Source organism: Dryobates pubescens, chromosome 13 (genome assembly GCF_014839835.1).
Source record: "Dryobates pubescens isolate bDryPub1 chromosome 13, bDryPub1.pri, whole genome shotgun sequence".
Classification (NCBI taxonomy): domain Eukaryota; kingdom Metazoa; phylum Chordata; class Aves; order Piciformes; family Picidae; genus Dryobates; species Dryobates pubescens.
Genome location: NC_071624.1, coordinates 5,705,275 through 5,728,328, shown reverse-complemented (window position 1 = coordinate 5,728,328; position 23,054 = coordinate 5,705,275). Strand labels below are relative to the sequence as shown.

Here is a 23,054-nt window from a genome sequence, read left to right as displayed (position 1 = left end):
TTTTCCTTTTTTTTTTTTTTGTTGTTTTTTGGTTTGTTCTGTTAGGGGAAGACAGGAGAGAGATTTGGATGTACACCAGGAACAGCCATGAGGTTAAGAGGTTGATCATTAACCAGCCACAAATATTGACAGAGGAGAGATAATCTTCTGGATTCTTTGAGCCACGTTTGAGATGCAAAATCAGACCAAAAGTGTGTGTTCCCACACACAGCTACATGTTCATTTAGAAGAAAGTCAGTCCTTAAAAACCTCCTCCAACAATAAAAGGCACTTCTCTGCAACACATTTCTTCAGGAAAATGGGGAGTTTTTAAGGGAAGATTTCTGACATTCCATCATGCAGTAGGCAAGACCAGCTGCTCTGGAAAACACATGAGCTGCTCTGTAAACATCTGTTGAAATACTCAGAGCTGAGAGTGTGCAGGAGGATCCACAGCAGTCACCTGCAAGAGGACAAATACTGCCCTGTAATAGTCACAGCTATTTGCTGACATCACCACTGCCACCTTTACCTGGCTCCATGTTTTCCTGGCTTTCAACACAATCAGGCTTCCCCTTGTGATTCACCACCTAGCAACAGCAGCTTCCTCAGAAGGAAGTTTCCTTGGTGCTAGTCCTGGGTGGAAGGCTGCTGCTGTTCAAAGAACTATTCTTTACCATTCATAAATCCAGTCCCATATGACAAAAAATAAGGGGGGGCGGGGTGGGGAGGAGAGAGATGGTGACACAGAGAAATGTTTGACTGCACTCTTCAGTTTTACCTCAGCTCCAACATGAAGCTCTCAGCCTTTTACTTTTTTTAATGCACAAATCAACTTCACTGTTTGCTTAATAAGCGCAGGAGCAGCCTGTAAGTTTAAGGAGTTTTAAATCTCTTTGCTGATGCTGTTAAATTTTTCACAACTCCACATACACTTTAACAGGCTGAACTGCTTCACTGATCCAAATATGTGTCCAACATGACAGATGCTGAAGCCATGCATCGCTATGTCAGAGTTAGTGCCACTTTCCTCCCCCCCTCCCCCCACCCCAAGATTATAGTTAGGTGATAAGATTACAAACAACTGTGATATTAGACTTCCTTTTGGCCATTGCTACTCCCTGTGAGGTTATTGGTGCTTATTTGACATACAGATAGAGGTGCAAACACCACCCCACCCCATACATAGACTTACCAGTAATTATTAGTAATGCTAACATAGTCTGCAGCTGATTGCATTCACTAGAAAATGAATGCACAAAAGAGTTTGCTTATCTTGCTTAATTAGAAGAGATTTACAGACCCTTAGAATAGAGCATGCAAAACCTTGGGATTAAGTTCTTTTCCTTAATAACACCAGAATTCCTGCTGAAGGAAGCTGGGGGGTGATGGGATTAAAACCAGGCACTGAGTGTGCACAGAACACAAAGTACTGAGAAGTCCTGGTGGCCTACTGGCTTGAGTGAGTTGAACCTGCTGCTGCTACTCGTACCATGCAGCAGTCACGCCGGCCTCAAAAACGAAAGCGCTCACTGGAGCAAAGTATTATGGGGCTTGAAGTTCAGATTGCAACATGGAAGGCTTCCTGTTCCTGTTGCTGTTTCTGGGTTCAGGCTCCTTGGGTGTGGTCTCTTTTCAGCAGCAAGGCAGCAGGAGTGTCAGGCAGGCAGCTGCTGGGTTTGGCTCTCCATTTTATGCTGCCTTTCCCTCTGTATTTCACTGTGCTTTTCCTGCAAACAGGCTAAGCTAAAGTAATCATGCATTGTAGTATTCAATTAATTAGATTATTAGCTAAGGTAATTACACACTGTGCTTATGATAGCTTGTGTTACATTAAACTCTTGTTATCTCAGCCCTGAGTTGTGTGTGTTACTCTTCCTCTCATTTTTGTGCTGGGGGAGCAGGCAGTTCAGCCCTGGAGCTAAACCACTACACTTGACGTGATCTGTGGGCTCTGGAGGAAGCTGTGAATGAGGGAAGGCAGCAGCCATGATGTTATTAACATTTCACTGTATTGAAAGAGAAGGGATATCAAGACAAAAGAAATCTGTAAACCAAAATAGTTCCTGTGGCTAATATGTTAAAGCTGAAAGGACAGGACTGTACCAAGGAAAACAGCACACAAGGTTAACACATACTTAATATTTAATACTGATGATCTGACAGTACACGACACTGCACACTGTCACTAGCACATAGCCACAATATTCCAGGCTCTCAGTATCAGAATCAACCTTTCAAATAAGCTGACATCTCATTTATATGGTGCTGGATCCACTCAAGATACTGACTAACTTTGGTGTAGACTCCAAATTTGTCCTTTCTCCCGCAGCCTTCGCCCCAGCTCACCAGTCCTACCAAAAACCAAGTGTCCTGATATTTAGTGACCATAGGGCCTCCACTGTCCCCAGTGCAGGAATCCTGTCTGTCCCCTAAGCTGCCAGCACACAGCATGTTGTCAGAGATGGTAAATCTCATCACCTGGGCACACTCATTGCGGGGAACAATGGGGATTTCAATGTAACTGAGGAGCGTAGAGTAACTGTGGTTATCGTCAGCCGTGCTGCCCCAGCCAGTTACCACCATCTGCTTCCCACTTCTTGTCAGCTCCTGCTCTGCCAGGTCACGGGTGGGGAGGCAGATGGGGAGCATGTATTTGTTGTACATCACGGGCTCAGCCAGGTGCAGCATGGCGATGTCGTTGTCAGAGGTCTCCTTGGTGTAATTCTCATGGCTCACACATTTATCAACCCAAATAGTTTGCTCCTCTGCCTCAGTGCGGAGACGGTGGAATTTACCTGGAAGAGCAAGCATGAAGACGACAGATGCTACTGAGTAACACCAAGGCATCTGGATTACACTGGGCTTTAGGATGGTACTTACTCCCTTTCTAACATAGACATTTGTTTGCTTCAGGTGAGAAGTTAACAGTGTTCTCACTAGATGGACCAATGTGTCCATTTTCCACATATAGCTAACTCATGAAGGCAGAGTACTGTACGAATTAGCACCCTAGTGGTATGGATGTCAGTTGAGAAACTGAAATGCCTATGTAATGCCCTGTTGTGTTGACACTACAGAACACTTGTGCAGCTTGAAAGATCTTCAGAAGGAAAACAATCCTCTTGGAGTCAGCACTGAAAGCAGAGAGGGCAAGCGTGCAGCAAAGGTAGACAACCACAGGTGAGCGTTACGCTGTGTAACCAGTGCTGAATGATTGAACTTTAGGATTTCTAAGATAAAGATGACTGACTGGTGAGGCTATTCCTTTTAGAAATCCTGCACCTGTATTTTAAGGAATTTTTGACTACTTAAGATTTCCCTGTTGTTATTTGTGCTACATGATGATGACCGCTTTGTGGGGGAAGCAGTTGCAGAACAGAAGGAAGGAGCCTTAGTTGAAAAGGGCCAGAAAGGCAAGAGGAAGCCACTTGTGAGACACTGGAAAAGACAGAAACAGGCATAGGGACTTTATAATTCACAGTAGTTCCAGAAACAGATTCTCAGAAGATCCCTAAGTCCAGCTTTGGATCTTGGACTTCCAGAACAATTATTTGAGTGTCTCTCCTCTTGCTCCTCTGCAGACAGCCAACGGACATTTCATGCATGGACACATTTCATACATGGACAAGGCAGATGGCTGCAACTGCTCTGACAGGCACCTGCATTAAGTAGTTTCAGAGCATGAAAGACTTGCTAATTGCCATGCCAACACTCACAGATCTATTTTTTTTTTTTAATGCTATCATGACTTCTCTTCTTGGTGGCAACACTGTGTGCAGAAGCCTTGGAGCACCTTTCCTTTCTACCCACTCTGTGGTTGGAGGCTGACTGGCAGGTAAGGGGCAGGGGTTTATTCCTATCTTCACAGATACAAAGATCTTTCTTTAGGCCTAGAAATAACTCTGGACTCAACCACTCTCACATCATCTCCTCTGAGGAAGGCAGTTTAGTTCTGTAGGAACATACCTGCTGCTAAGCTTCACATGCTGTACAGAAGTATGGCCATGAACTCTCTGTATGCTGAGACATCTTTGAACAAGCAGATGACAGCTTTTGCACTGGTGCTACCTCCACCCCAGCCCAAGAGACCCTTTTGACTTTTGGTCATGAGTAGTTCCTTCCTCAGCTGAGTTATCCACCCCAAGACTTTCGAAGTCTGGAAGTCCTACCCACAGCTGGATGTACTGAACATTCAGGTTATGTGAAATGCAGTTAACTCCTTCTACAAAGTAAGGAGCATCACAATCTTGTTGCTGGCAGAAAAACCTTAACTATGAAGCTCTGCATAAACAAGAAAGCACGAGACCTGTTCTCTGAAGGGAGAGACAGTATTCTGAATGGAATCATTACATATCTGCTCCGTTGTCTTGAAGCTCTGAGCACACTGCTGGATGCTCTTCAGCTGGAAATGAGAGGAACAAGAGCCACAAACAAGAAAGCTGGCTTGTTTCCAAATCTATCTTCCATAACTTCAGCCACACTGGGATCTACCTTTTCACTTTAAGACACACGAAAGCCATGCAAATTCTGCCACAAGACCACTCCCCAGGCTCAGAAATGGAAACCCAGATACAAGCTTGCCCTCCAGTTCTGCCTTTATGGACAGCGAGCAGAGAGCTGCAGTAGGTGCTTCCTAGACAGTCTGTTTCTACAACCAAGGAGGGCTTCTGTCTTCATAACCTGCTAGTCTTTCTCCTTAGATGATAAACATTGGGAATGAAACAACTATATTAAGAAAACAACAGACTTTTTTTTTTCCATACCAAGTTTTACTTTGAGCCTCTCTCCTGCCTCAGTGCAGTGTGCTGCTGTTAGGACCCAAGATGGATGGATGAGAACACCCCCACAGAGAAATTTCCCTTTGCTATTTTGCAGCATAACCTGAAAGAAAAGAAAGTGAGGTCTGACACTGCATGGACTGTGGCCTACAAAACACTGCACACATTCTTCTTTGTGGCTGTAAAATGCATCAAAATATGTCACATTAATTGAAGCCAAAACTCTACCACAGGACAACAACTACTATGAGGAAGGTCTCTGCAGAACATCTACGAAAATCTTTACAGTGCTCTTCCTGAATGAGGGCTCACTTCATCCAAATCAGCATGGGATGATGCTGGTCACTGAAAAGAAGAACTTCAGGACTTCAAAGCTTTGAAGTACAGAGCTTTAAGGAAGGGATTATTCTTCTATCCTCACCAGAGATAAAGTGTCACTGTGGGCTGCAGGTTTCATGCTATGGTGCGAAAGGCTCTTGAGTGTCAAAGAGAACCCGGGCCCTGCTTACAAGCATTTGCTAGTTCCACAATAAGCTCTGCAAGGTCTCCTCTTTCTCTGTGATGTCCCCACCTGCTCTGTAAAGCTATGGCATATTGTGCTGTTTAAATATGCTTTGAATTTATGACAGATGAGGCTTATAAGAATGGAACCATGCAGAAAGGGGGAGAAGATGACCTGACATTGCCACCAAAGGCTGTTACAGTAGCTTCTGTTATAGTAGCAGTGATTAGGTGGTCTTCCTCAGGATGGAGCAACAGAGTAGCTAAGTGTCATCACTACCTTCTTGCTTGACATTGTGGGCACGGTAAGGTAAAAAACTTGCCAACAGTGATGAGGCCAAGTAGCAGACAATAGAGTACTTTGTCCTGTTACTCCAGCTTTGGGTTGCTTTTGAGAAAGCTAAGCAAAGGGAATCTTAGGCAATCATGTGACACCATCAGCAGTAATGCAGGAGCCCTTCTGCAGCGGCCAGGCAGGCAGAACAGTTCAGGAAGGGCTTGAACTAATTGTGGTGAAAAACTGTTTTCTGTTTACCTGCCAAGGGCTGCCTCCCCTTCTTCCTCCTTTTCCCTCAATGAGCCGAATATTGAATGCTGCTTTGGGTTCCATGTCTTCCATTTTCACTATTCCACAGGGGAATTCCACTGCAGGAGAGCCAAAGAAGTTAATCCCATACAAAACACCTTTCTTAAAGCATTCCCTCCATCTAACCTAAGCAATATTATTCCATAGCTTTGTGGAATTCCCTCAGTGTTTTGCAGAGGTGAGAGTTTCCCGATTCCTTTGCACGTCTCTCTGAATCAAACGCAGGTGAAGGGCCATAAAGCGGGCACAGAGCTGGGAAAGGCATGGAGTTACTGTGCATGGAAACTAGTACTAAGTGTGCTGCAGACAGTTCTCCCATACACCCCTGTTACTTCATGTCTGAATAATCCTCTGACAAATCTGCACTATAAACATTGTCCTCTTACCTACAGGCTTGCAACTGGTATCATCATTCATCAGCTGATACCCAGATGCACAGCTGCAAGAGCGGCACTGGTTGACAGGGTCATCCTTACAGAAATGGTCACATCCTCCATTATTGACAGAACAGTTGGTGTATTTGGTCTCTGCAGAAAACATGAACAGCAAGAGAAACACGAGAGGCTGGAAATCCAAGGAGTCACAGGAAGGTAAAAAGCCCAACTGACATCATGCTTCGAGTGAACAACAGCTGACAAAGGATTTGAGATGACAGTTGTGGGCTTTCATGGTTCCTGGGCCCTGAGACAGCAAAGAGACCTTGGTGCAGAATATGGCAGCAGAGAGGTGAAGGAAATAGAGATTACTGTCAGGGCAGGTTGACTGGAGAACAAAAAAAATCACTATCACTGACTGCAGACAGTGCAAAGTGTTGATGATAGAGGACATGTGTGCTCATCCCCTAAATATGCTTTGTCCAAGGTAGAAGCTGTCACAGTAAAGACAATCAAATATTTCTAGTGGATTGGGGTTTTCCCCTGTACTGTAAAACATCCCACCATCAGTCCTGAGCTGACAGCTCTTAAGAAACTGAAAACCCTGCTTTACAGAATTATTTACATTAGCTTTGTAAAACTTAGGTGTCTCAGACCTCCAAGCTTCTCCCACGGCAATACAAAGTTCATTTTTGCTTTAGGTAAGTGCAGATAATCCTTTCACCGCATCAGGAGACAAAAGAAAATATACATTAGTAAAGAGAGTGAGTACACTGTGCAGCAACAAAAGGGCTGATCCCTGTCAGAAAGAGTGTTACTTCAGAGTGGATTAAAGGCAGCATTACCATAATTGCACAAAACCCCCTCCCAGCCTTTGTTACAGATGCAGGAAAATGTTCCAATATTGTCCTTGCAGATCCCGTTGGAACAAGGCTGTGGGTCACACTGATCTCCATCTGAAAGAGAGGCAGGAAACACAGTCACAGGTCCTGCTTACAGGTCAAATCTTAACAGCAACAGCCTGCCCAGATTTTCAAGCATCACTCATGGTTTCTGCCACTGAATGGCAACACCTCTGTGGTGCTGGGCCTGAGACAAAGGCATTTGTTTAGGTTCTGAATTACAGATGCAGAGTGAGTAGAGAGGGCAGAAGGAGAAAAAAAAGAGTAAAATCTGAGGCAGACAGGGCAGAGGGAGGTTACTGCAGGGGTGAAGAGCATGGGTGGGACTCCTCTTTGAGCCACATCAGGCAGGAGTAGAGCATCAGTGAACAGTTTAGACCAGTGCCTTAGCTTGGGGGAGATGAGTGGTGATAGGCACAGATGCACCTGAAGTTTTTTCAGGAATGGTGCCCATTTGATAGAACAGGACAACCCTGTTTAAGAGAATGAGAATCTGAATCAGTATGTCATACACAGCAGCAGACAGGCTGAGTACCAGTTACTCCTGAAGAAATACAGAGAAGTGAAGAGGAAAGTCTTCTACTTACCTACATACTTGCTCCAAAAATTTAGCTGTGAAGAAACAAAACTTGCATTAAGGCTAGAAGCAGATTTTTAACAAGTGAGGGATTTAAAGTGTCTTGGCCAACAGAGAACAGCATCAGTCTCATTCTTCTTGGCAGTGTAGTGACTGGCACTACAAACCAACCAAATGGCCCAATCTGGACATTCATGTATTGCCTGTACTCAGCACTGTTCTCCTTGCCCTGCCTGCAGACCCACCAGCACTACAACTCCTCAGTATCCCCCAAGGCGTCTCTGTTTTCTTGTCACAAATCAGTGACCTGAATGAGTGTCATCAGTGACCCCTGTTGAGTGCACAATTCCTTTGTGCCCAGTTAGATAACATTGGGTGTTGTGAAGGCAGGCCCCAAACCATTCTGGGGTCTGAGGGACAGCAAGGACTAGTTCATCTTATGTGGTGAGCCTATGCTGCTTAATACAGTAAGAAAAAGTCCAAGTCTGCACAACGACTGGGTGTGAAAAGGGGCAGGAATCAATGATACTGACAAAAAAGACAGTGTCCAAATGAAAATGCAAGGTTTAGAGAAGAAGAGAGAACCCAGTGATAAAAGAAATATTTGTCAGGCACAGGTAGGGAGACAAGGGAGGTATAATGAAAGGCAGTCAGAGCTACTGAATGGGCAACAGAGAGGGCAAAGGCCTGTAAGGCCTGGGAAAAACTCAGTGGCAGCATGAACAGGCAGTAGGGTCAAGCAGCAATTGGAATCACACATCTGGGACCTAGATCTCATGGGTCAGTGGGACATGCATGAGCAGCCAAGTTTTGTGGCCCATACAGATGGTAACCTGACAATCACTGTAACACAGTTGCATTCAAAACCGTACCTAGAGCCTAATTAGGAGTCAGGAGTGATGCATGTTTAGCACTGACAGCAAGATCTCCTATGCCCTGGATTGCAATATTTTAAGGGAACAAACAATTGATTAAGTCCCATGTTCATCCTTAAAAAAAAAAACTTACTGTTGCTTCCCTGGTTTCAAATATCTCACTGGCCTCCTCAAAGTCACACCGCTCCTCAACGCACTCCCGTTCCATGGAGCCCGGCTTGAGCTCCTCCAGAAAAGAGTTTGCCCGCTTCTGGATTTTCAGGACTTGGTTTGCATCTCTATTACTGTAAAATACTGGAAGCCAAAATGTAAAATCACAAGCAGGGAAAAGGGCTGGCTGAAACCTGGTAATGGTCCTTCCCAAAGGACACTTTTCAAAGCAACAGCCTCTCTCTAGCACAGCAAGAGCCACGGGCTGTCAGAGCAATGCTGCAAAAGCACCTCCAGCCTCTGCTCTGTGACACTTGGGACAGCTTAGGAGGACCGTGACTAGACAGCCATCAAGGCCCAGCACTGTGTCTCTCAAGCTCTGCTAGGGTAATTCAAGCCCCCCTCAACAGGAACGATTCCAACCACACCCTATGACTGACAGAGGAGCAGGAAACGCACTTGGAGCAACTGGAAGAGTATCTCCAAAGTGAAAACTTACTTGAGGTACTACAGACTTGTGAAGAGCAGACTGCCAACAGTACCCCTATAGTGACAAGCTTCCACATCCTGCAGCAGGAGTCACCTAAAGAAGAGAAGGTAGGTGCAAAGGGGAGTGCACTGCTGAGCTGCAGCACAACCCCCATGCTAGTTTCTGTTCAGACATCTCAGCTAACACCTTCTGTTCAGAAAGCTCAGTTAGCTCCTCCACTTGTTCTACTCAGAGCGGCTTCCTTGCTGAATGCTGCATTGTGACTTTCTCTAATTCCAACTCCAAAGCAGATGTTCCTCCGAAGCTCTCCAGATTGGTTTGCTAGTTCCTTTTAAGCCAGCAGCAGCAATCCCAGAACACTTGTTTGTCCCCTTGTCAGCAGACATTCTTGACAAGCTTTATGGTTCATTGAAGCAGGCTGTACTTTGAAATCCCAAAGGATACAATACGTCTGAAGCACTTACTGCTTTGTTCAGTGTGAAACAGCATGATCTATTCTTCCACCATGAGCTCTGCTGGAACTTAGTTAATCCATAACTTCAGATATTGACTCTTGGGAGTGACACAGAGTGCTGTCTTTTTAGTCATTAAACAAACAGTACCCAGGGGGAGCTTGACAATTCAGCTGCATAAACGAGAAAGGTGAAAGAGCTGCGGGCATCTACTCTGCCTTCTTCAAATCTGTTTTTCTTCTGAGCCTCTAGCAAGTAGAAGTGGTTGTATTCAGTTTGTAAGTGTAAGCACCAAGTATGAGGTCCCTTGAGAGATCCTACCACCTTCTCACAGCACACAATCAACCAAAAGGGATACACTGCAGTCTTTAAGAGTTTTCCCACTTGGCTTTCTCATCGAAGGTTCCACCACAAAACAACCAAAACAACTAACTCCCCTAATAGCCATGAGCTACAGTCCCTGCCCCATCAGCTGCCTGCTTGCAGGAGGCAGGGCAAGAAGCTTGTATCAGAAGCACAAGAATCACAGAATGGTGGGGATTGGAAGGGACTTCTGGAGATCACCTAGTCAACTCTCCTGCTAAAGCAGGGTCACCTAGAGCAGGCTGCACAGGAATACAATGTCCAGGCGGGTTCAGAATCTCTCCAGAGAATACGACTCTACAACCACTTTGGGCAGCCTGCTACAGTGCTCTGGCATCCTCACAGCAAAGCTTTTCTTTAAGCAAAACCTACTAGTTTGTGCCCATTGCCTCTTGTCACATCACTGGGCACCACTGAAAAGAGCCCAGCCTCATCCTCTTGACCTCCACCCTTTAGCTATTGATCAACATTGAGAAGATCCCCTCTCAGTGTGCTCTTCTCCAGGCTAAAGAGCCCCAGGTCTCTCAGCCACCCCTCAAAAGAGCGATGCTCCAGTTCCCTAATTATCTTCACTGGACTCTCTCCAGTAATTCCTTCTCCCTCTTGAACTGGGGAGCCCAGAACTGGATGCAGTATTGCAGATGAGGCCTCACCAGAGTAGAGTGGGATAATCTCCCTTACCCTGCTGGCCACACTTTTCTTAATGCACCCTAAAATACTGTTGGCCTTCTTGGCCACAAGGGCACATTGTTGGCTCATGGTGAACTTGTCCATCAGGACTCCCAGGTCCTTCTCCACTGAGCTGCTTCCCAGCAGATCACCCCCTCCTCTGCACTGGTACAGGGGGTTATTTTTCCCTAGGTGCAAGACTCAGGATGCTGCATCTTTTGGTGTACTAGAGAAAGTGCCACCAGGGTGGCAGGAAAAGGTGAACCTCTCCAAGATGTCAGTTCACATTCAGTGACAGTGTTTAGGAGAGCTCAGACTGCTTCTGATTTTTTTTGTTTTCTTTTTCCTTTAAAAACTTGGCCATGGTCTTTCTTCAAAACAAGCTCTCTTTAAACAAAGGTTTCAAAGTTCACTTATCTGGGACTTGTGCTAAAAAAAACCCACAACTTTAAAAAAAAGAAAAATAAAAGTTTTCAGCATCCAAAATCACCCCTGGGGAAGATGTGTGCAGTGCAAAGCCCTCTCTCCATCCCAAATTCAGTCACTCAGCAAGAAAATTTCCGCTGACATTAATGGTAACAGATTTTTGCTGAAAAGTTTATGAAACACATCTGCAGACAGGAAACACAAGCCAGGACATCAATAACTACAGTAGTACCAGATACTCAGGTATTACTCTGTATGTGTGGCTGACCTGACTACCCACAAATAGTGCAGATAGCCTACAGTATTACCTACAAAAATTTGCTACCACACAGGTTATGTATTATTGAATAAATTTTTGGTTTTAAGACTTGGTATAGGTTGGAAATTTGGGACACACATATCAACTGCCAACCTAAAACTTCTAAACCTGTGAGCCAGACCTCTAAACAACTTTGGTTGTTGGGTTTTTTTGTTTGTTTTTGTTTTAAAACCTATATTAATATGCAGAAGGAATCAATTCAGTTTTTCATCAGCCCTTGTGTTTTGGGGACTTTATATTCCTGCTTGCTGCTGCAGTGCAGAAATACGTCTTTTAAAAGGCAGCACTTTAGCTCTCAGGTAATTACCTGACTCCAGGTGCAGGAGATTGAAGAAAAGATGCTCCAGAACACTTCAAGATCTGCCCAGTTTTGCATGCCAGGGAACCGTTGCAATCTGAACTATTTACTGCAGTGGGATTGCTACTTTCTAGCTTACTTCCTGGGAGATTGGCAAGGCAGAGGCTCCACTTAATTTTAATTAACACTGTGGAGAGTTCTGATTCACAATGTGTTACCAACAGGCGTTAACAAGCAAAAGGAAATCACCTCCCTGAAGTAGAAAAAGTATTGTGGATCATCCAAATTTCACAGCTTAGAGGTATCCCCTTTCACAAGCACAAGGAGAGAGCACACCAGACTGTACACCTTCAACTTCCCATTTCCCTTCTGCACAAAAAAGGTGAAAGCTTTGGTTGTGCCAAAAGCCTCCAACGTTTTACAAGCTTCTGGGTAACTCTCCAATACGTTCTCAGCCTTTAGCTGGCTTAGCCAGGAGTGCTGAATCATTCCTCCCAATTTTTCCAAAGTGAAACCATAATTTAAAAAGCAAATTTCCACAAATGAAATACATTATAGACAGATGTAGGTTTTAAGAGAGGGCAAAAACTCCAAGGCCTCAAAGCCACAGCTCTTCAGCACGCAATCTTGTGTTCCAACCAGCAGTTCTTCCCAATTCACCAAAAAGAGCTTTTAATTTGTAACAAATCTGGACCATTCCTTGAGCACTGGAGCATCTCCCTGCCACAACAGTATCAAGGTCTCCCTCTCATCCTGAACACTGAATTTGTGCAAGTCTGGTAGAAACATAATATTCTGTGAGCCAGCTCAGAGGCAGCAGGTTCCAAACAGGCACTGCAAGGGGCAAGATAGGCTGTTACACACAGCACCAGACAAACCACACTGCTCTGGCTTCCTTAGGGACCCAAGCTGAACTATTAGTCTCCTCAGGATGCTCTGTCAAAGAAAAGATTCATGGAGGCCAAGGTTTTGCACAGCTCACAAATGAGCACAGGAACATGCTGCCTGGAACACAGAAACAATCTCTCTGTGGAGAGCCTGTGAGTAGGGAAGCAACTCAAAGCAGGCTGCTGGGAAGTGCTTTTATTATCCCATCTGCACCCTGGGAGCAAGAGGACCTTGACAACCTGTGCAGAAAGCAAGCTGCTACCATGACAGTCTCTCCTAACCTGTTAATTCTACAGGCTCTGCAGCCTGACCAGGCTGAACTGATGGGCTGAGGCCAGTGTGATGACACTCAATAAGGCCAAGTGCTGGGTCCTGCACTTGGTTCACAACAACCCCATGAACACCCTGGGCTTGAAGCAGAGTGGCCGGAAAGCTGCCCAGCAGAGAAAGACCTGGGGGTGTTGGTGGAGAATGGCTGAACATGAGCCAGTGTGCCCAAGTGGCCAAGGACAACAGAATTCCTGGATCAGGAATAGTGTGAACAGCAGGACCAGGGATTGTCCTTCTGTACTCAGCACTGGTGAGACCACACCTTGAGTACCAGGTTCAGTTTTGGGCTCTCACTACAAGAAAGACACTGAGGTGCTGGAGAGTGTCCAAAGAAGGGTAACAAAGCCGGTGAACAGTCTGGAGAACAGGTCCAGTGAGGAGCAGCAAAGGAAACTGGGGTAATTTAGTCTGGAGGAGGCTGAGGGGAGACGACATTGCTCTCTACACTTACCTGAAAGGAGGCTGGAGCCAGGTGGGGGTTAGTCTCTTTTCCCTAGTAACAAGTGACAAGATAAGAGGAAACTGCCTCCACCAGAGGAGGTTTATGCTGGACATTAGAAGCTTCTTCACTGAGTCCTCAAACACTGGAACAGGCTCTGCAAGAGAGTGGCTGAATCCCCATCCCTGGAGGTGTTTAAAAGATGCAAAGATGTGGTGCCGAGGCACATGGCTTGGCACCAGACTTGGTAGAATTAGATAATGGTTTGACTCGATTACTGTAACAGTCTTCCAACTCAAACAGTTCCATGACTCTTACGATCCTCTGGTTGGTATCTGCTTGCACTCACCTGAGGCTGTAGCTGTGCACAGCCTTTAAGAAAATGAAAACCTGTCATTTGCTCCAGCTCCTCCTGTTGGCAGCACAGCACACCAGCCAACCTGCTCATAAAGAAGGACAAGAGGCCTGAAATTGTCTCCTTTCCTGCTCCCCTGATGAAAAGCCATAGGCCACAACTGACTCTTATTTTACCCTGAAGTCAAGAGAAGTGGTGGCATATTCAGACACCCCCACCTCTTCCTTTCTTGTGAAGACAAAGACTTACTACTCTCTAGGTAATTTGGTAAGCCAGCAGAATGCTAGAACTCTTAAAATGGAAGGTGCTAGTGAGTAACACAGGTCTTTTAGCTGCTACTAACACAAAGTATCACTTTCTGTGGTCACAGAACCTTTTTGTTCCACCCACACAAGACTCAAACATCTCAAGCTGCTTAAGGCCCAGCTGGTGGGTTCACAGTTATTTATCCCAACCAGACAAAGGGCAGCCAAACAAGGAATTTACCTTACAACTCTGAAGCTGCTTTACAGGTAAGGAATACAGGACGACTTCTAAACCTGTTCATTTCCACTGCTGCCCATTCAGTGGGAGCAAACTTCCTTGACTTCTCCTGAGCTTTCCTGATGCTTTACACTGTATTAAAAAAAAACAAGCATTAAAAGCTCAAAACCACACAGGACAAGGAGAACAACCTCTCTCCAAGTGCACTCCACCCTCCTAAGATCCACTGATGAATTACCAATCAAACCAAGATGGTAACAGGAGGGCTGATAACCCAGTAGAACCAAGTGGGGCAAAGTTTCTCGCTATTATTTTCTGCCACATAAAGAGACCAAACCAAATTACCTGCATGAGAGGACTAAGTGCATCTTCTGTCTCTCCCTTGCTGCTTTTTTTGCATGTTTTCTGTAGTGCTAGTTAATGCAGTCTGACACTCAGGTCTGGTGCATGTCCAAGCATTATTACTAGGACCAGGTAGCTAACACTTGCATAATCAGTTTTTACCATTTTAATCTTCCAACAGTATGTAACATTACTATGGTTTCTTATGTTCCTGTCATATTAACTATTCCCTCCACACAAAATAATTCCTTCAGTTTGGCTATCAAGTGCAAAGGTCTTTTCCACATAGAAAATATTCATGACTATTCTAAGTTACTTTTCAACAGTCCTATGGAACTCTACAACCATCCTCTCAGGTTAAATTCATCTGCTCAAAGTTTCTTGCCAGCATCTTACAAAAGCATCGAGCTGTACAGATGGAAGAGAAATCTCATCATGAACTGCTCACCCACATCTTTTGGCTTCAGATTTACAGCTGTCATTTCACAGCAAGTCAGCTTCTACATTTCATGAGAAACTTAATTTATCCCACATTTTTGTAAAGGCACTTGCACTTATTTCAGTTACCATATGTATTACCTGCAATAAATGAAATGCACAGAAGCCCAAGTGGAACTGTTCCACTCTCCTCAGGGCACTGCACCACCATGGCCTCTGCTGTGAAGGACAACAAAAAGTCCTTCTATAAATACATGAATAGCAAGAGAAAGGGCAAGGACAACCTCCACTCCTTGGTTGACATGGAGGGAAATGTTGTATCAAAGGATGAGGAAAAGGCAGAGGTACTTAACACCTTCTTTGCCTCAATTTTTACTAGAAGGACAGAACGTCTTCCAGACAGCTGGCCTGCAGAGCTGGCAGGAGCCAGGGAGCTGCATAGTTTCCGTATGTTCCATGAGCAGGTGATTGGACCTCTCCTCAGCAGCTTGGATCCCCACAAGTCCATGGGACCAGATGGGATCCATCCTAGGGTGCTGAGAGAGCTGGCAGATGAGCTGGCCAAGCCACTATCCATCATTTTTCAGCAGTTCTGGCTCACTGGAGAGGTCCCAGAAGACTGGAAGCTGGCCACCGTGGTACCCATCCACAAGAAGGGCCGGTTGGATGAGCCAGGGAATTCCAGGCCTGTCAGCCTGACCTCAGTGCCAGGCAAGATTATGGAACAGGTCATCCTGAGTGCAATCACACAGAACTTGGAGGATGGCCAAGGGATCAGGCCCAGCCAGCATGGATTTAGGAAGGGCAGGTCCTGCCTGACCAACCTGATCTTCTATGATCAGGTGACCCGCCTGGTGGATGTGGGGCAGGCTGTGGATGTAGTCTACCTGGACCTCAGCAAGGCCTTTGACACCGTCCCCCATGGCAGACTCCTGGCCAAGCTGTCAGCCCATGGCTTGGATGGGAGCACACTGCGATGGGTTAGGAACTGGCTGGAGGGCCGAGCCCAGAGAGTGGTGGTGAATGGTGCCACATCCAGCTGGCAGCCAGTCACTAGTGCTGTGCCCCAGGGATCAGTGCTGGGCCCTGTGCTCTTTAACATCTTTATTGATGATCTGGATGAGGGCATCGAGTCCATCATCAGTAAATTTGCTGATGACACCAAGCTGGGGGCAGGAGTTGATCTGCTGGAGGGTAGAGAGGCTCTGCAGAGGGACCTCGACAGGCTGGGCAGATGGGCAGAGTCCAACGGCATGAGATTGAACACATCCAAGTGCCGGGTTCTGCACATTGGCCACAACAACCCCATGTAGAGCTACAGGCTGGGGTCAGAGTGGCTGGAGAGCAGCCAGGTGGAGAGGGACCTGGGGGTGCTGGTCGATGGTAAGCTGAACATGAGCCTGCAGTGTGCCCAGGCAGCCAAGAGGGCCAATGGCATCCTGGCCTGCATCAAGAACAGTGTGGCCAGCAGGAGCAGGGAGGTCATTGTGCCCCTGTACACTGCACTGGTTAGGCTGCACCTCGAGTACTGTGTCCAGTTCTGGGCCCCTCAGTTTAGGAAGGAGGTTGACTTGCTGGAACGAGTCCAGAGAAGGGCAACAAAGTTGGTGAGGGGTTTGGAACACAAGCCCTATGAGGAGAGACTGAGGGAGCTGGGGTTGCTTAGCCTGGAGAGAAGGAGACTCAGGGGTGACCTTATAACTCTGTACAACTACCTGAAGGGAGGTTGTAGACAGACGGATGTTGGTCTCTTCTCCCAGGCGGCCAGTACCAGAACAAGAGAACACAGTCTCAGGCTGCGCCAGGGGAGGTTAAAGTTGGATGTGAGGAAGAAGTTCTATACAGAGTGAGTGATTGTCCATTGGAATGGGCTGCCTGGGGAGGTGGTGGAGTCGCCCTCATTGGAGGTTTTCAGGAGAAGACTTGATGGGGTGCTTGGTGCCATGGGTTAGTTGTTTGGGTGGTGTTGGATTGGTTGATGGGTTGGACGCGATGATCTTGAAGGTCTCTTCCAACCTGGTCTATTCTATTCTATCTCATTTGTTCACTGCAGAGACACAGCTAATAAAAATAAATGATACAGCATCTACTCCATGCCAATTAAACCAATGCAAAGATGTGCTACAAGAATGGCCTACAACAAACCCATTTACCGTGTTGCTCTCCTTCAGCGAACAGCTCTGAACTTCTGATGCAATTCAGGATAAAGCCATTTTATCACAGCACAGATTTTTATTAGCTGGTTTCCACCACATGGGCACTGCAGCCCTCTCACACAATGAAATCAGTAACAAGAGAATCTTTACTGGAAGCTCAGAAACATGTTTACTTTATATACAAGAAAAACTTATTTACAACAATCAACAGTAAACTATGTACAAAAAAAAATAATACAAGAGACATTTCCATGGTAATCACTGTATAAATTAACACAATAAATAGGAGGGAAGTAGGTCCCATTCTTAAGGCACAAAACCTTCTTCCCAAGAGTGCACAGGGATTCACTTGCTTCCCTATGCTTTTTACAGGATCACAGGAATGGTGGGGAGACCCCTGAGGAACAACGGTTGGTGGATGATGATGCAGACATGCACTCACTGCTGACAGCTGTGGAATAAAAGTATTTTTTTTCACCCTTTTACTTTTTTTTTCTTTTCCTCCTTTTTACAGTACACACATCTTAAGATACAAAATATTTTGTGTAAACAGTCTTTGTTAAAATCACATAGATAAGTATGCACAGTTTTAAATAATACTAAAACATTGAACAAAGCTTTCCTTACAATTTGGGTGCAGAATATTCCCAGGACTGGCACTGAAGGGCCTTGGTAGAGCTGGAGGCTCGGGTGCCTGGCAAGGTCAGCACCTCTGGGTACTGAGCAGCACAGCTCCCCTCTGCTGCAGGCAAAGAGCTGGCTTCGGATGCAGTGGGGATGTGTGCTCTGAGCACTGAGACCCCACAAGCCAAGGCAGAAGGACTGCATTAGAGCCAACAGCCTTCTTGGCAATGACCCAGACAGAGCAGGGCACTGCCAACAGCTGCCCTATAGGCCAAACCTCCCTCCAGTCTCCACTGTATGCAATCCCACTGAGCCATGACACAGAAAAAGCTATTCCCAAGAAACTGCCATGAGATATCCAAGGCATTGCCAGAACATGAGAGAACACTCACTGAAACCTCCTCCGAGCAGAAGAAACTGTATGGCCAACTCACTGCAGACACTGCCCCAGCATCAATGCCAAGGGTGAGGGATGAAGAACAGAAGGGGCCACACAGCTTTCACATGAGTGGCATTTTCTCAAGAGACTAAACATGTGATATGTGCAGCTCTAGCTTCTTTTCACGGTGGTGTTTCACCTGAGACTGCAGGAGAGTCTCCTTTTTTTTTTTTGGTAAAAGAAGCAGCAGACTTTTTTACTGTTTGTCTTTCCTGAGTTTCTCTCTCACAAAAACTTACCAGAAGCCAGAAGAGGAACTCAGAGTAAGGTAGCTAGAAGTTCAGCCCGGGTCCCTACTTTGCAGATAGCTCTCACAAACTGTCCTCATCTGGTCACGAAATCTCCGCAACAGAAATCTGCATGATTCCCAGTGAGACACCTAGAGCTACAACCCTTTTGTTACATACAAACCTTAATACGTATTCAAAGGCACTCAGGTTCAATGTGGATCTCATTTTTCAGCTCTTAAAAGAAGGCAGAACTCCCTCCCTGCCTCTGGTAAGCAACAGACAGGAATGTGCTGGCTATGAACCCTTTGACCAAACGTGCATGCAAACAAAAAGGATCCGAGCCCTTCAGTATGACAGATCGTAAAAGAAATGAGACTGGTCTGTGCAGGCGTCATCACTCAGAGCAGATGGCCAGTGGCCATCAGGCCTCTACAGACATGGCATAAATTAAGGCACATGCCTGAATCTATAAATTCTTTGGATTCCTGTTACTTTGAGCAGGAAGAATAGAGGGGAACTGTTTCTACTGAAGCAAAATTTTAATACCTCAGGAATTACGCAAGCAAGGCCAGTGCATATTGTCTATGCATCTTAACCATGAGGGTACCTGAAGAAACTTCACAGCAAGAACAGCTTCTTCATCATGTACAGGAACAAACACAGATCTCACCTCTTCTCCAGAGTTACCACCTGCCTTGTGCTCCCTGCTGTGCTCTCCTGGGCAGACACACAAACGTCCTAATCATGCGCACTCCTGGGGACAGGCAGTGGGCTGTCACCTTACTGTCAATAGCAAGGATGGCTACATCCTGGAGCTCACTCTTCACTGTCATGCAGATGCTGGCCTGTGCCTCAACAAACAAGTGGGAAAATGCAGTGTGTCTGTAATTCTTACACATCTGACACCTCAGGAATTCCATACAGCGAGGGAGGGCTGTACTAACAAAAGAGGAATATGGCTATGGAGGCAACTGACAATGCATAGACAGGAGAAACAAATTCAGAGAAAAGCTGAACATACTTCTTGCTCAGTCCCCACAGTATTTACACCAGAAATTTTGCTGGCTGGATCAAGCACATTAAGTCTTCTGTTAAGTTCATATGAGCAAACCCTGTTACTTGCTAGCCTGCTGAAATGAATCATGTGGGTAAATGACAACTAGTTTAAAACAGATAGGGAGAATCAGAAGAATACTTTCTGAAACCTTAAAGAAGGTAATGGAGTTTGCCCAGCTTGAAATCAGCCCATAACCTTTTAAAGCTGGCAATTTTTTACAGAAAATATCTTGACTGCCTGTTGCCAGGCTAGAGAGCTGATGTCAATTCCATAATCTTACAAACAACAAAGAAGAAAGATGTCCTCAGGAAATAATCTTTTAGGCCACTGTGCATGTGGCTGTTTTACTGTCTGCAGCCTTAGCCAGACATGTGCCGCTCTGTAATAATAACAAAGAAGTCCAAAACATATAAAAACCAACAAAGCTACTAAAAATTCCTGCTGTTTCTCTGGCTTTACAGCACTCAAGTGTTCCCTCATACCCTTTGCAGTGATAAACACAGCAACATAATTACGCATGCTGGTCTTTGGGCTTTAACAGTCCACTTGACTGGGGTCAGGCAGTACAGTGGAAATTAGAAGGCCATCTAGGAACTCTGATTCAGAGGCACTAAGTTTTCCATGCTCCACTGCTGGTGGTACCAAAGGCAATTTACCAACATACTCTAGTTCTCACTCTGATGCTCATCCACTCAGTAATAATCCTTCTTTTCTCAGTGCTCCTGCAGGAGCCCTGATGTTTGACAACACATGATACATCTCTCAGGGGTACAACCCGCAAGGACTGAGTGTAAGCTTTTGGTATCCACCTTGGTGTGAAGGAGCAAGGCAGCAAAGAGAGTGAAGCAAGATGGAAAAGTCACAACCAAGACAGGTGAAAAGATGCAACTAGTATGGATAAATTACATCTTTTGTGGCAGAAACAATTTTCTGCACTACAAGCTGAAGGAGAAAAACAACTCTGCTGTTTGTGACCACAAAGCTGGCACTAAGTGGACAGGAAGCTGCTCCTGGCCATTGCCAGTCATGTTGCTCCCCTCACCAAGCTGGGGGGTAAATTGTTCTATCTCACCCTATTACATTACATTTCTCACATGGTCCCAACAGCTAGTTAGCACTCCTCTCCCTTTCATCTGGTTTTGTGAAGATGACTTCAGAAGGGGGAGCGTCAGAGCTGATGTCCTGTAAACTTGCTTTCCAGAATTTTGTCTTTTCTTACTGCCAGGCATTTCTGAACAATTGTTTGTGATGCCTGAAAACTTAAAAGGTTGTACCATTGCTACTGGCTGGAAGAGGAGAGTCAGGCCCAGCAGAAGGCCTCACAACCTGGTGTGAACTGCCGTTTAAACCACATGCATTGTTTGTTGCAAGGCATACATGAGTGAGAATCACTGGGTTTTCATCAGCAAGAGGTCTGTACTGGCTTTGAATATCTGACACAAATTGCATGCAACCACAGGTGTATTAAAAAGGGATTAGAAAGACACAAGGAAAAGCTTTGTCCCACTTAAATGTTCTAAGATACATGTGTGACACACAGGTGAGCAGGAACGTTTTGGGTTAAAAAGACTGTCAGATGCTTCTGAACTTAGACTGGCCAATATATCTTTTGCCCTGAATAATTCTACTGTGATGAAGTTATCCAGTAAAGGTAGCTGTGTTGCATTTCTCAGAAGTCCTGCACTGGAACCAGAACTTCCCATGTCAGAGGACACAATTCTTCAAACAGCAAGTAAATTCTCCTCTGGGAGGCTCTGCCTGACCACAGATAAGGTGCCTCTTGACTGGATGCAGCAGTACCCCACAGGAAAAAAGGTAGCACCATGCTTGGTTGATATGAGCGCTGAACAGCTACAATTTGGCTATTCAGTAGAGACAGTTGTGAGCACATCTGCTCTGTGAGGTGACTGCTGTACAGTTAGGGGGAATGGTACACACAGGCAGTGAAAATAGAGGCTAAACCTCGCTGGCAGGAGTATTCCGGCTCAGCTCCTTGATCCCGTGCAGTATCCTCTTCATGTGACCCACTTTGGTCACACCCAGGTCCTGGAGGAAAAGAGAAACCTTTTACCTTATGCAGAAAGCAAGGGGGAAATGCCAAGTGCCAAGGAATGGTTACAAACTAGTCAGCCAGTTACACAAAGAGAAGGAGAACAACCAGAAAGATTATAAACTTCATGGTTATATATGGAACCTAAACTGTATGTCAGAAAGCTGTCAGAGCATGAGAGAGTAATGAACAGAGAGCAGGAACAGAGCAATGGAGAGAAACAATTGCAAGACCATTAGCCTGAAATGCAGATTGCTTTGACTGTTAAAGGCCAAAGCAAGAGAACAGGAAGAGCACACAGACCTCAATGACCTAAGCTAGTAGCCAAAACATGCGGGAAGAACTAACCAGCCATGGAAAATAGATGTGTGGGCACTTGGGTACCATGCAACAAAACACAGGCTGTAACTGGATGGCATGCAGAGGAATGCTACAGCCCACAGGAAAACTCACAACAGGAAGATGGTCAAAATCACAAATGAAGGTCCAAGGGGCATTCAACAAATGCCATGCACTATTTACAACAAAGTATTTGTCTGCTCTATGCAAGTCACCAGAATGGTAACATGAGCCTTTTGCACCACTACTTTCGATTTTCCTCTGTAGAGAAAGCATCTCCTGGTGAGGAGATGAAAAGTTGTGCAATGTGGTTACTAAAAGCACCACTTCACAAGCCCCATTTCTCTCCACCTAGAAGCCTCATCAAAGAACAGGAACATTTATGTTTTTTCTTGTAGCAAAGAAGTGTGATGATCTATTTGTCCAGTCACTACAACATAAGAAGCAATTTTTTCTCAATCACACCATAGTCTGAAAAGAGGGTATGGCAGCTGAGAAGTTGAAAACTTCCATCATTAAAATCAGATGCCATCTGCAATCTCTGTGCACTGTGTTGCATCTCCAGGAAGCCGTGGCAGAATTGGACAGCTGGTCTTTCAATTAGCTCTTCTACACCCCTGCTGCTAAAAACAGGTGAACCAAAATGATGGGAAAATAAAAATGAGGCCACAATGAACCTGTCCGTCTTGCCAAGGCATATGGAACGAACAGCGGGCAGACCACTTCCAAGCACGTTCAGCACAGAAGGTCATGCAGATGCAGCTGGCTATTTCTCATGAGCTGATCATGAAAGTACCTTGAGGTCCCTCCGTTCGAGGTGCAGGAGCTCAGAGCCCCGGACGTCATGTCGGATGAAGATATCCTTATACTCACAAAGACTGAGATGCTCAAGCCACGCCGCAACCTCCTCCGTTCCCCAGAGATGAACTGTTAGAGATGGAAAAGCAGGAGTGCATTGAGTACCCAGAATCCCAAAGACAGTAAGAGATGAGGACACCACCAGCACTCAGTGGCAGAGAAGGAGGGCAAGCAGTGCCACAGCCTCAAACCAAGGGGAGGGCAAAGACGGTAGCACAACACACAGTCTCAAACAAAGGAGGTAGGGTAATGAAAGGTAGGAGTTGTTCCCTTAAGCAGAGGCT

The 23,054-nt window shown here is 45.6% G+C and overlaps 2 protein-coding genes across 6 annotated transcripts in view; both read right to left on the bottom strand.

The window, feature by feature from the left end:
* Window positions 1-2,011: 2,011 nt before the first annotated feature.
* On the bottom strand, window positions 2,012-10,065 carry PROC (protein C, inactivator of coagulation factors Va and VIIIa). Of its 2 annotated transcripts, XM_054166744.1 has the most exons (9): window positions 9,680-10,061; window positions 9,225-9,308; window positions 8,709-8,869; window positions 7,711-7,735; window positions 7,067-7,177; window positions 6,234-6,374; window positions 5,797-5,906; window positions 4,746-4,863; window positions 2,015-2,777 (listed from the first exon to the last, which is right to left on the bottom strand). In XM_054166744.1, the coding sequence occupies exons 1-9, from the start codon at window positions 9,702-9,704 to the stop codon at window positions 2,209-2,211; spliced, it is 1,344 nt and encodes a 447-aa protein (XP_054022719.1). In that variant the 5' UTR covers window positions 9,705-10,061; the 3' UTR covers window positions 2,015-2,208. The 2 variants fall into 2 exon arrangements, with proteins under 2 accessions (XP_054022720.1, XP_054022719.1); XM_054166745.1 differs by lacking the exons at window positions 4,746-4,863; window positions 5,797-5,906 and having other exon boundaries at window positions 2,012-2,777; window positions 9,680-10,065.
* Window positions 10,066-17,653: 7,588 nt separating this feature from the next.
* DGKD (diacylglycerol kinase delta) overlaps window positions 17,654-23,054 on the bottom strand; it is a 63,110-nt gene continuing 57,709 nt past the window's right edge. For 3 of the 4 annotated variants that reach the window (XM_054167089.1, XM_054167087.1, XM_054167085.1), the window contains 2 exons: window positions 22,709-22,839; window positions 17,654-21,569 (listed from right to left, as the gene is read on the bottom strand). In XM_054167089.1, the coding sequence (XP_054023064.1) occupies window positions 21,480-21,569; window positions 22,709-22,839 (221 nt within the window). In that variant the 3' untranslated portion in view covers window positions 17,654-21,479. The remainder of the gene's footprint in view (window positions 21,570-22,708; window positions 22,840-23,054) is intronic. The other variant, XM_054167088.1, reaches the window with a different exon arrangement.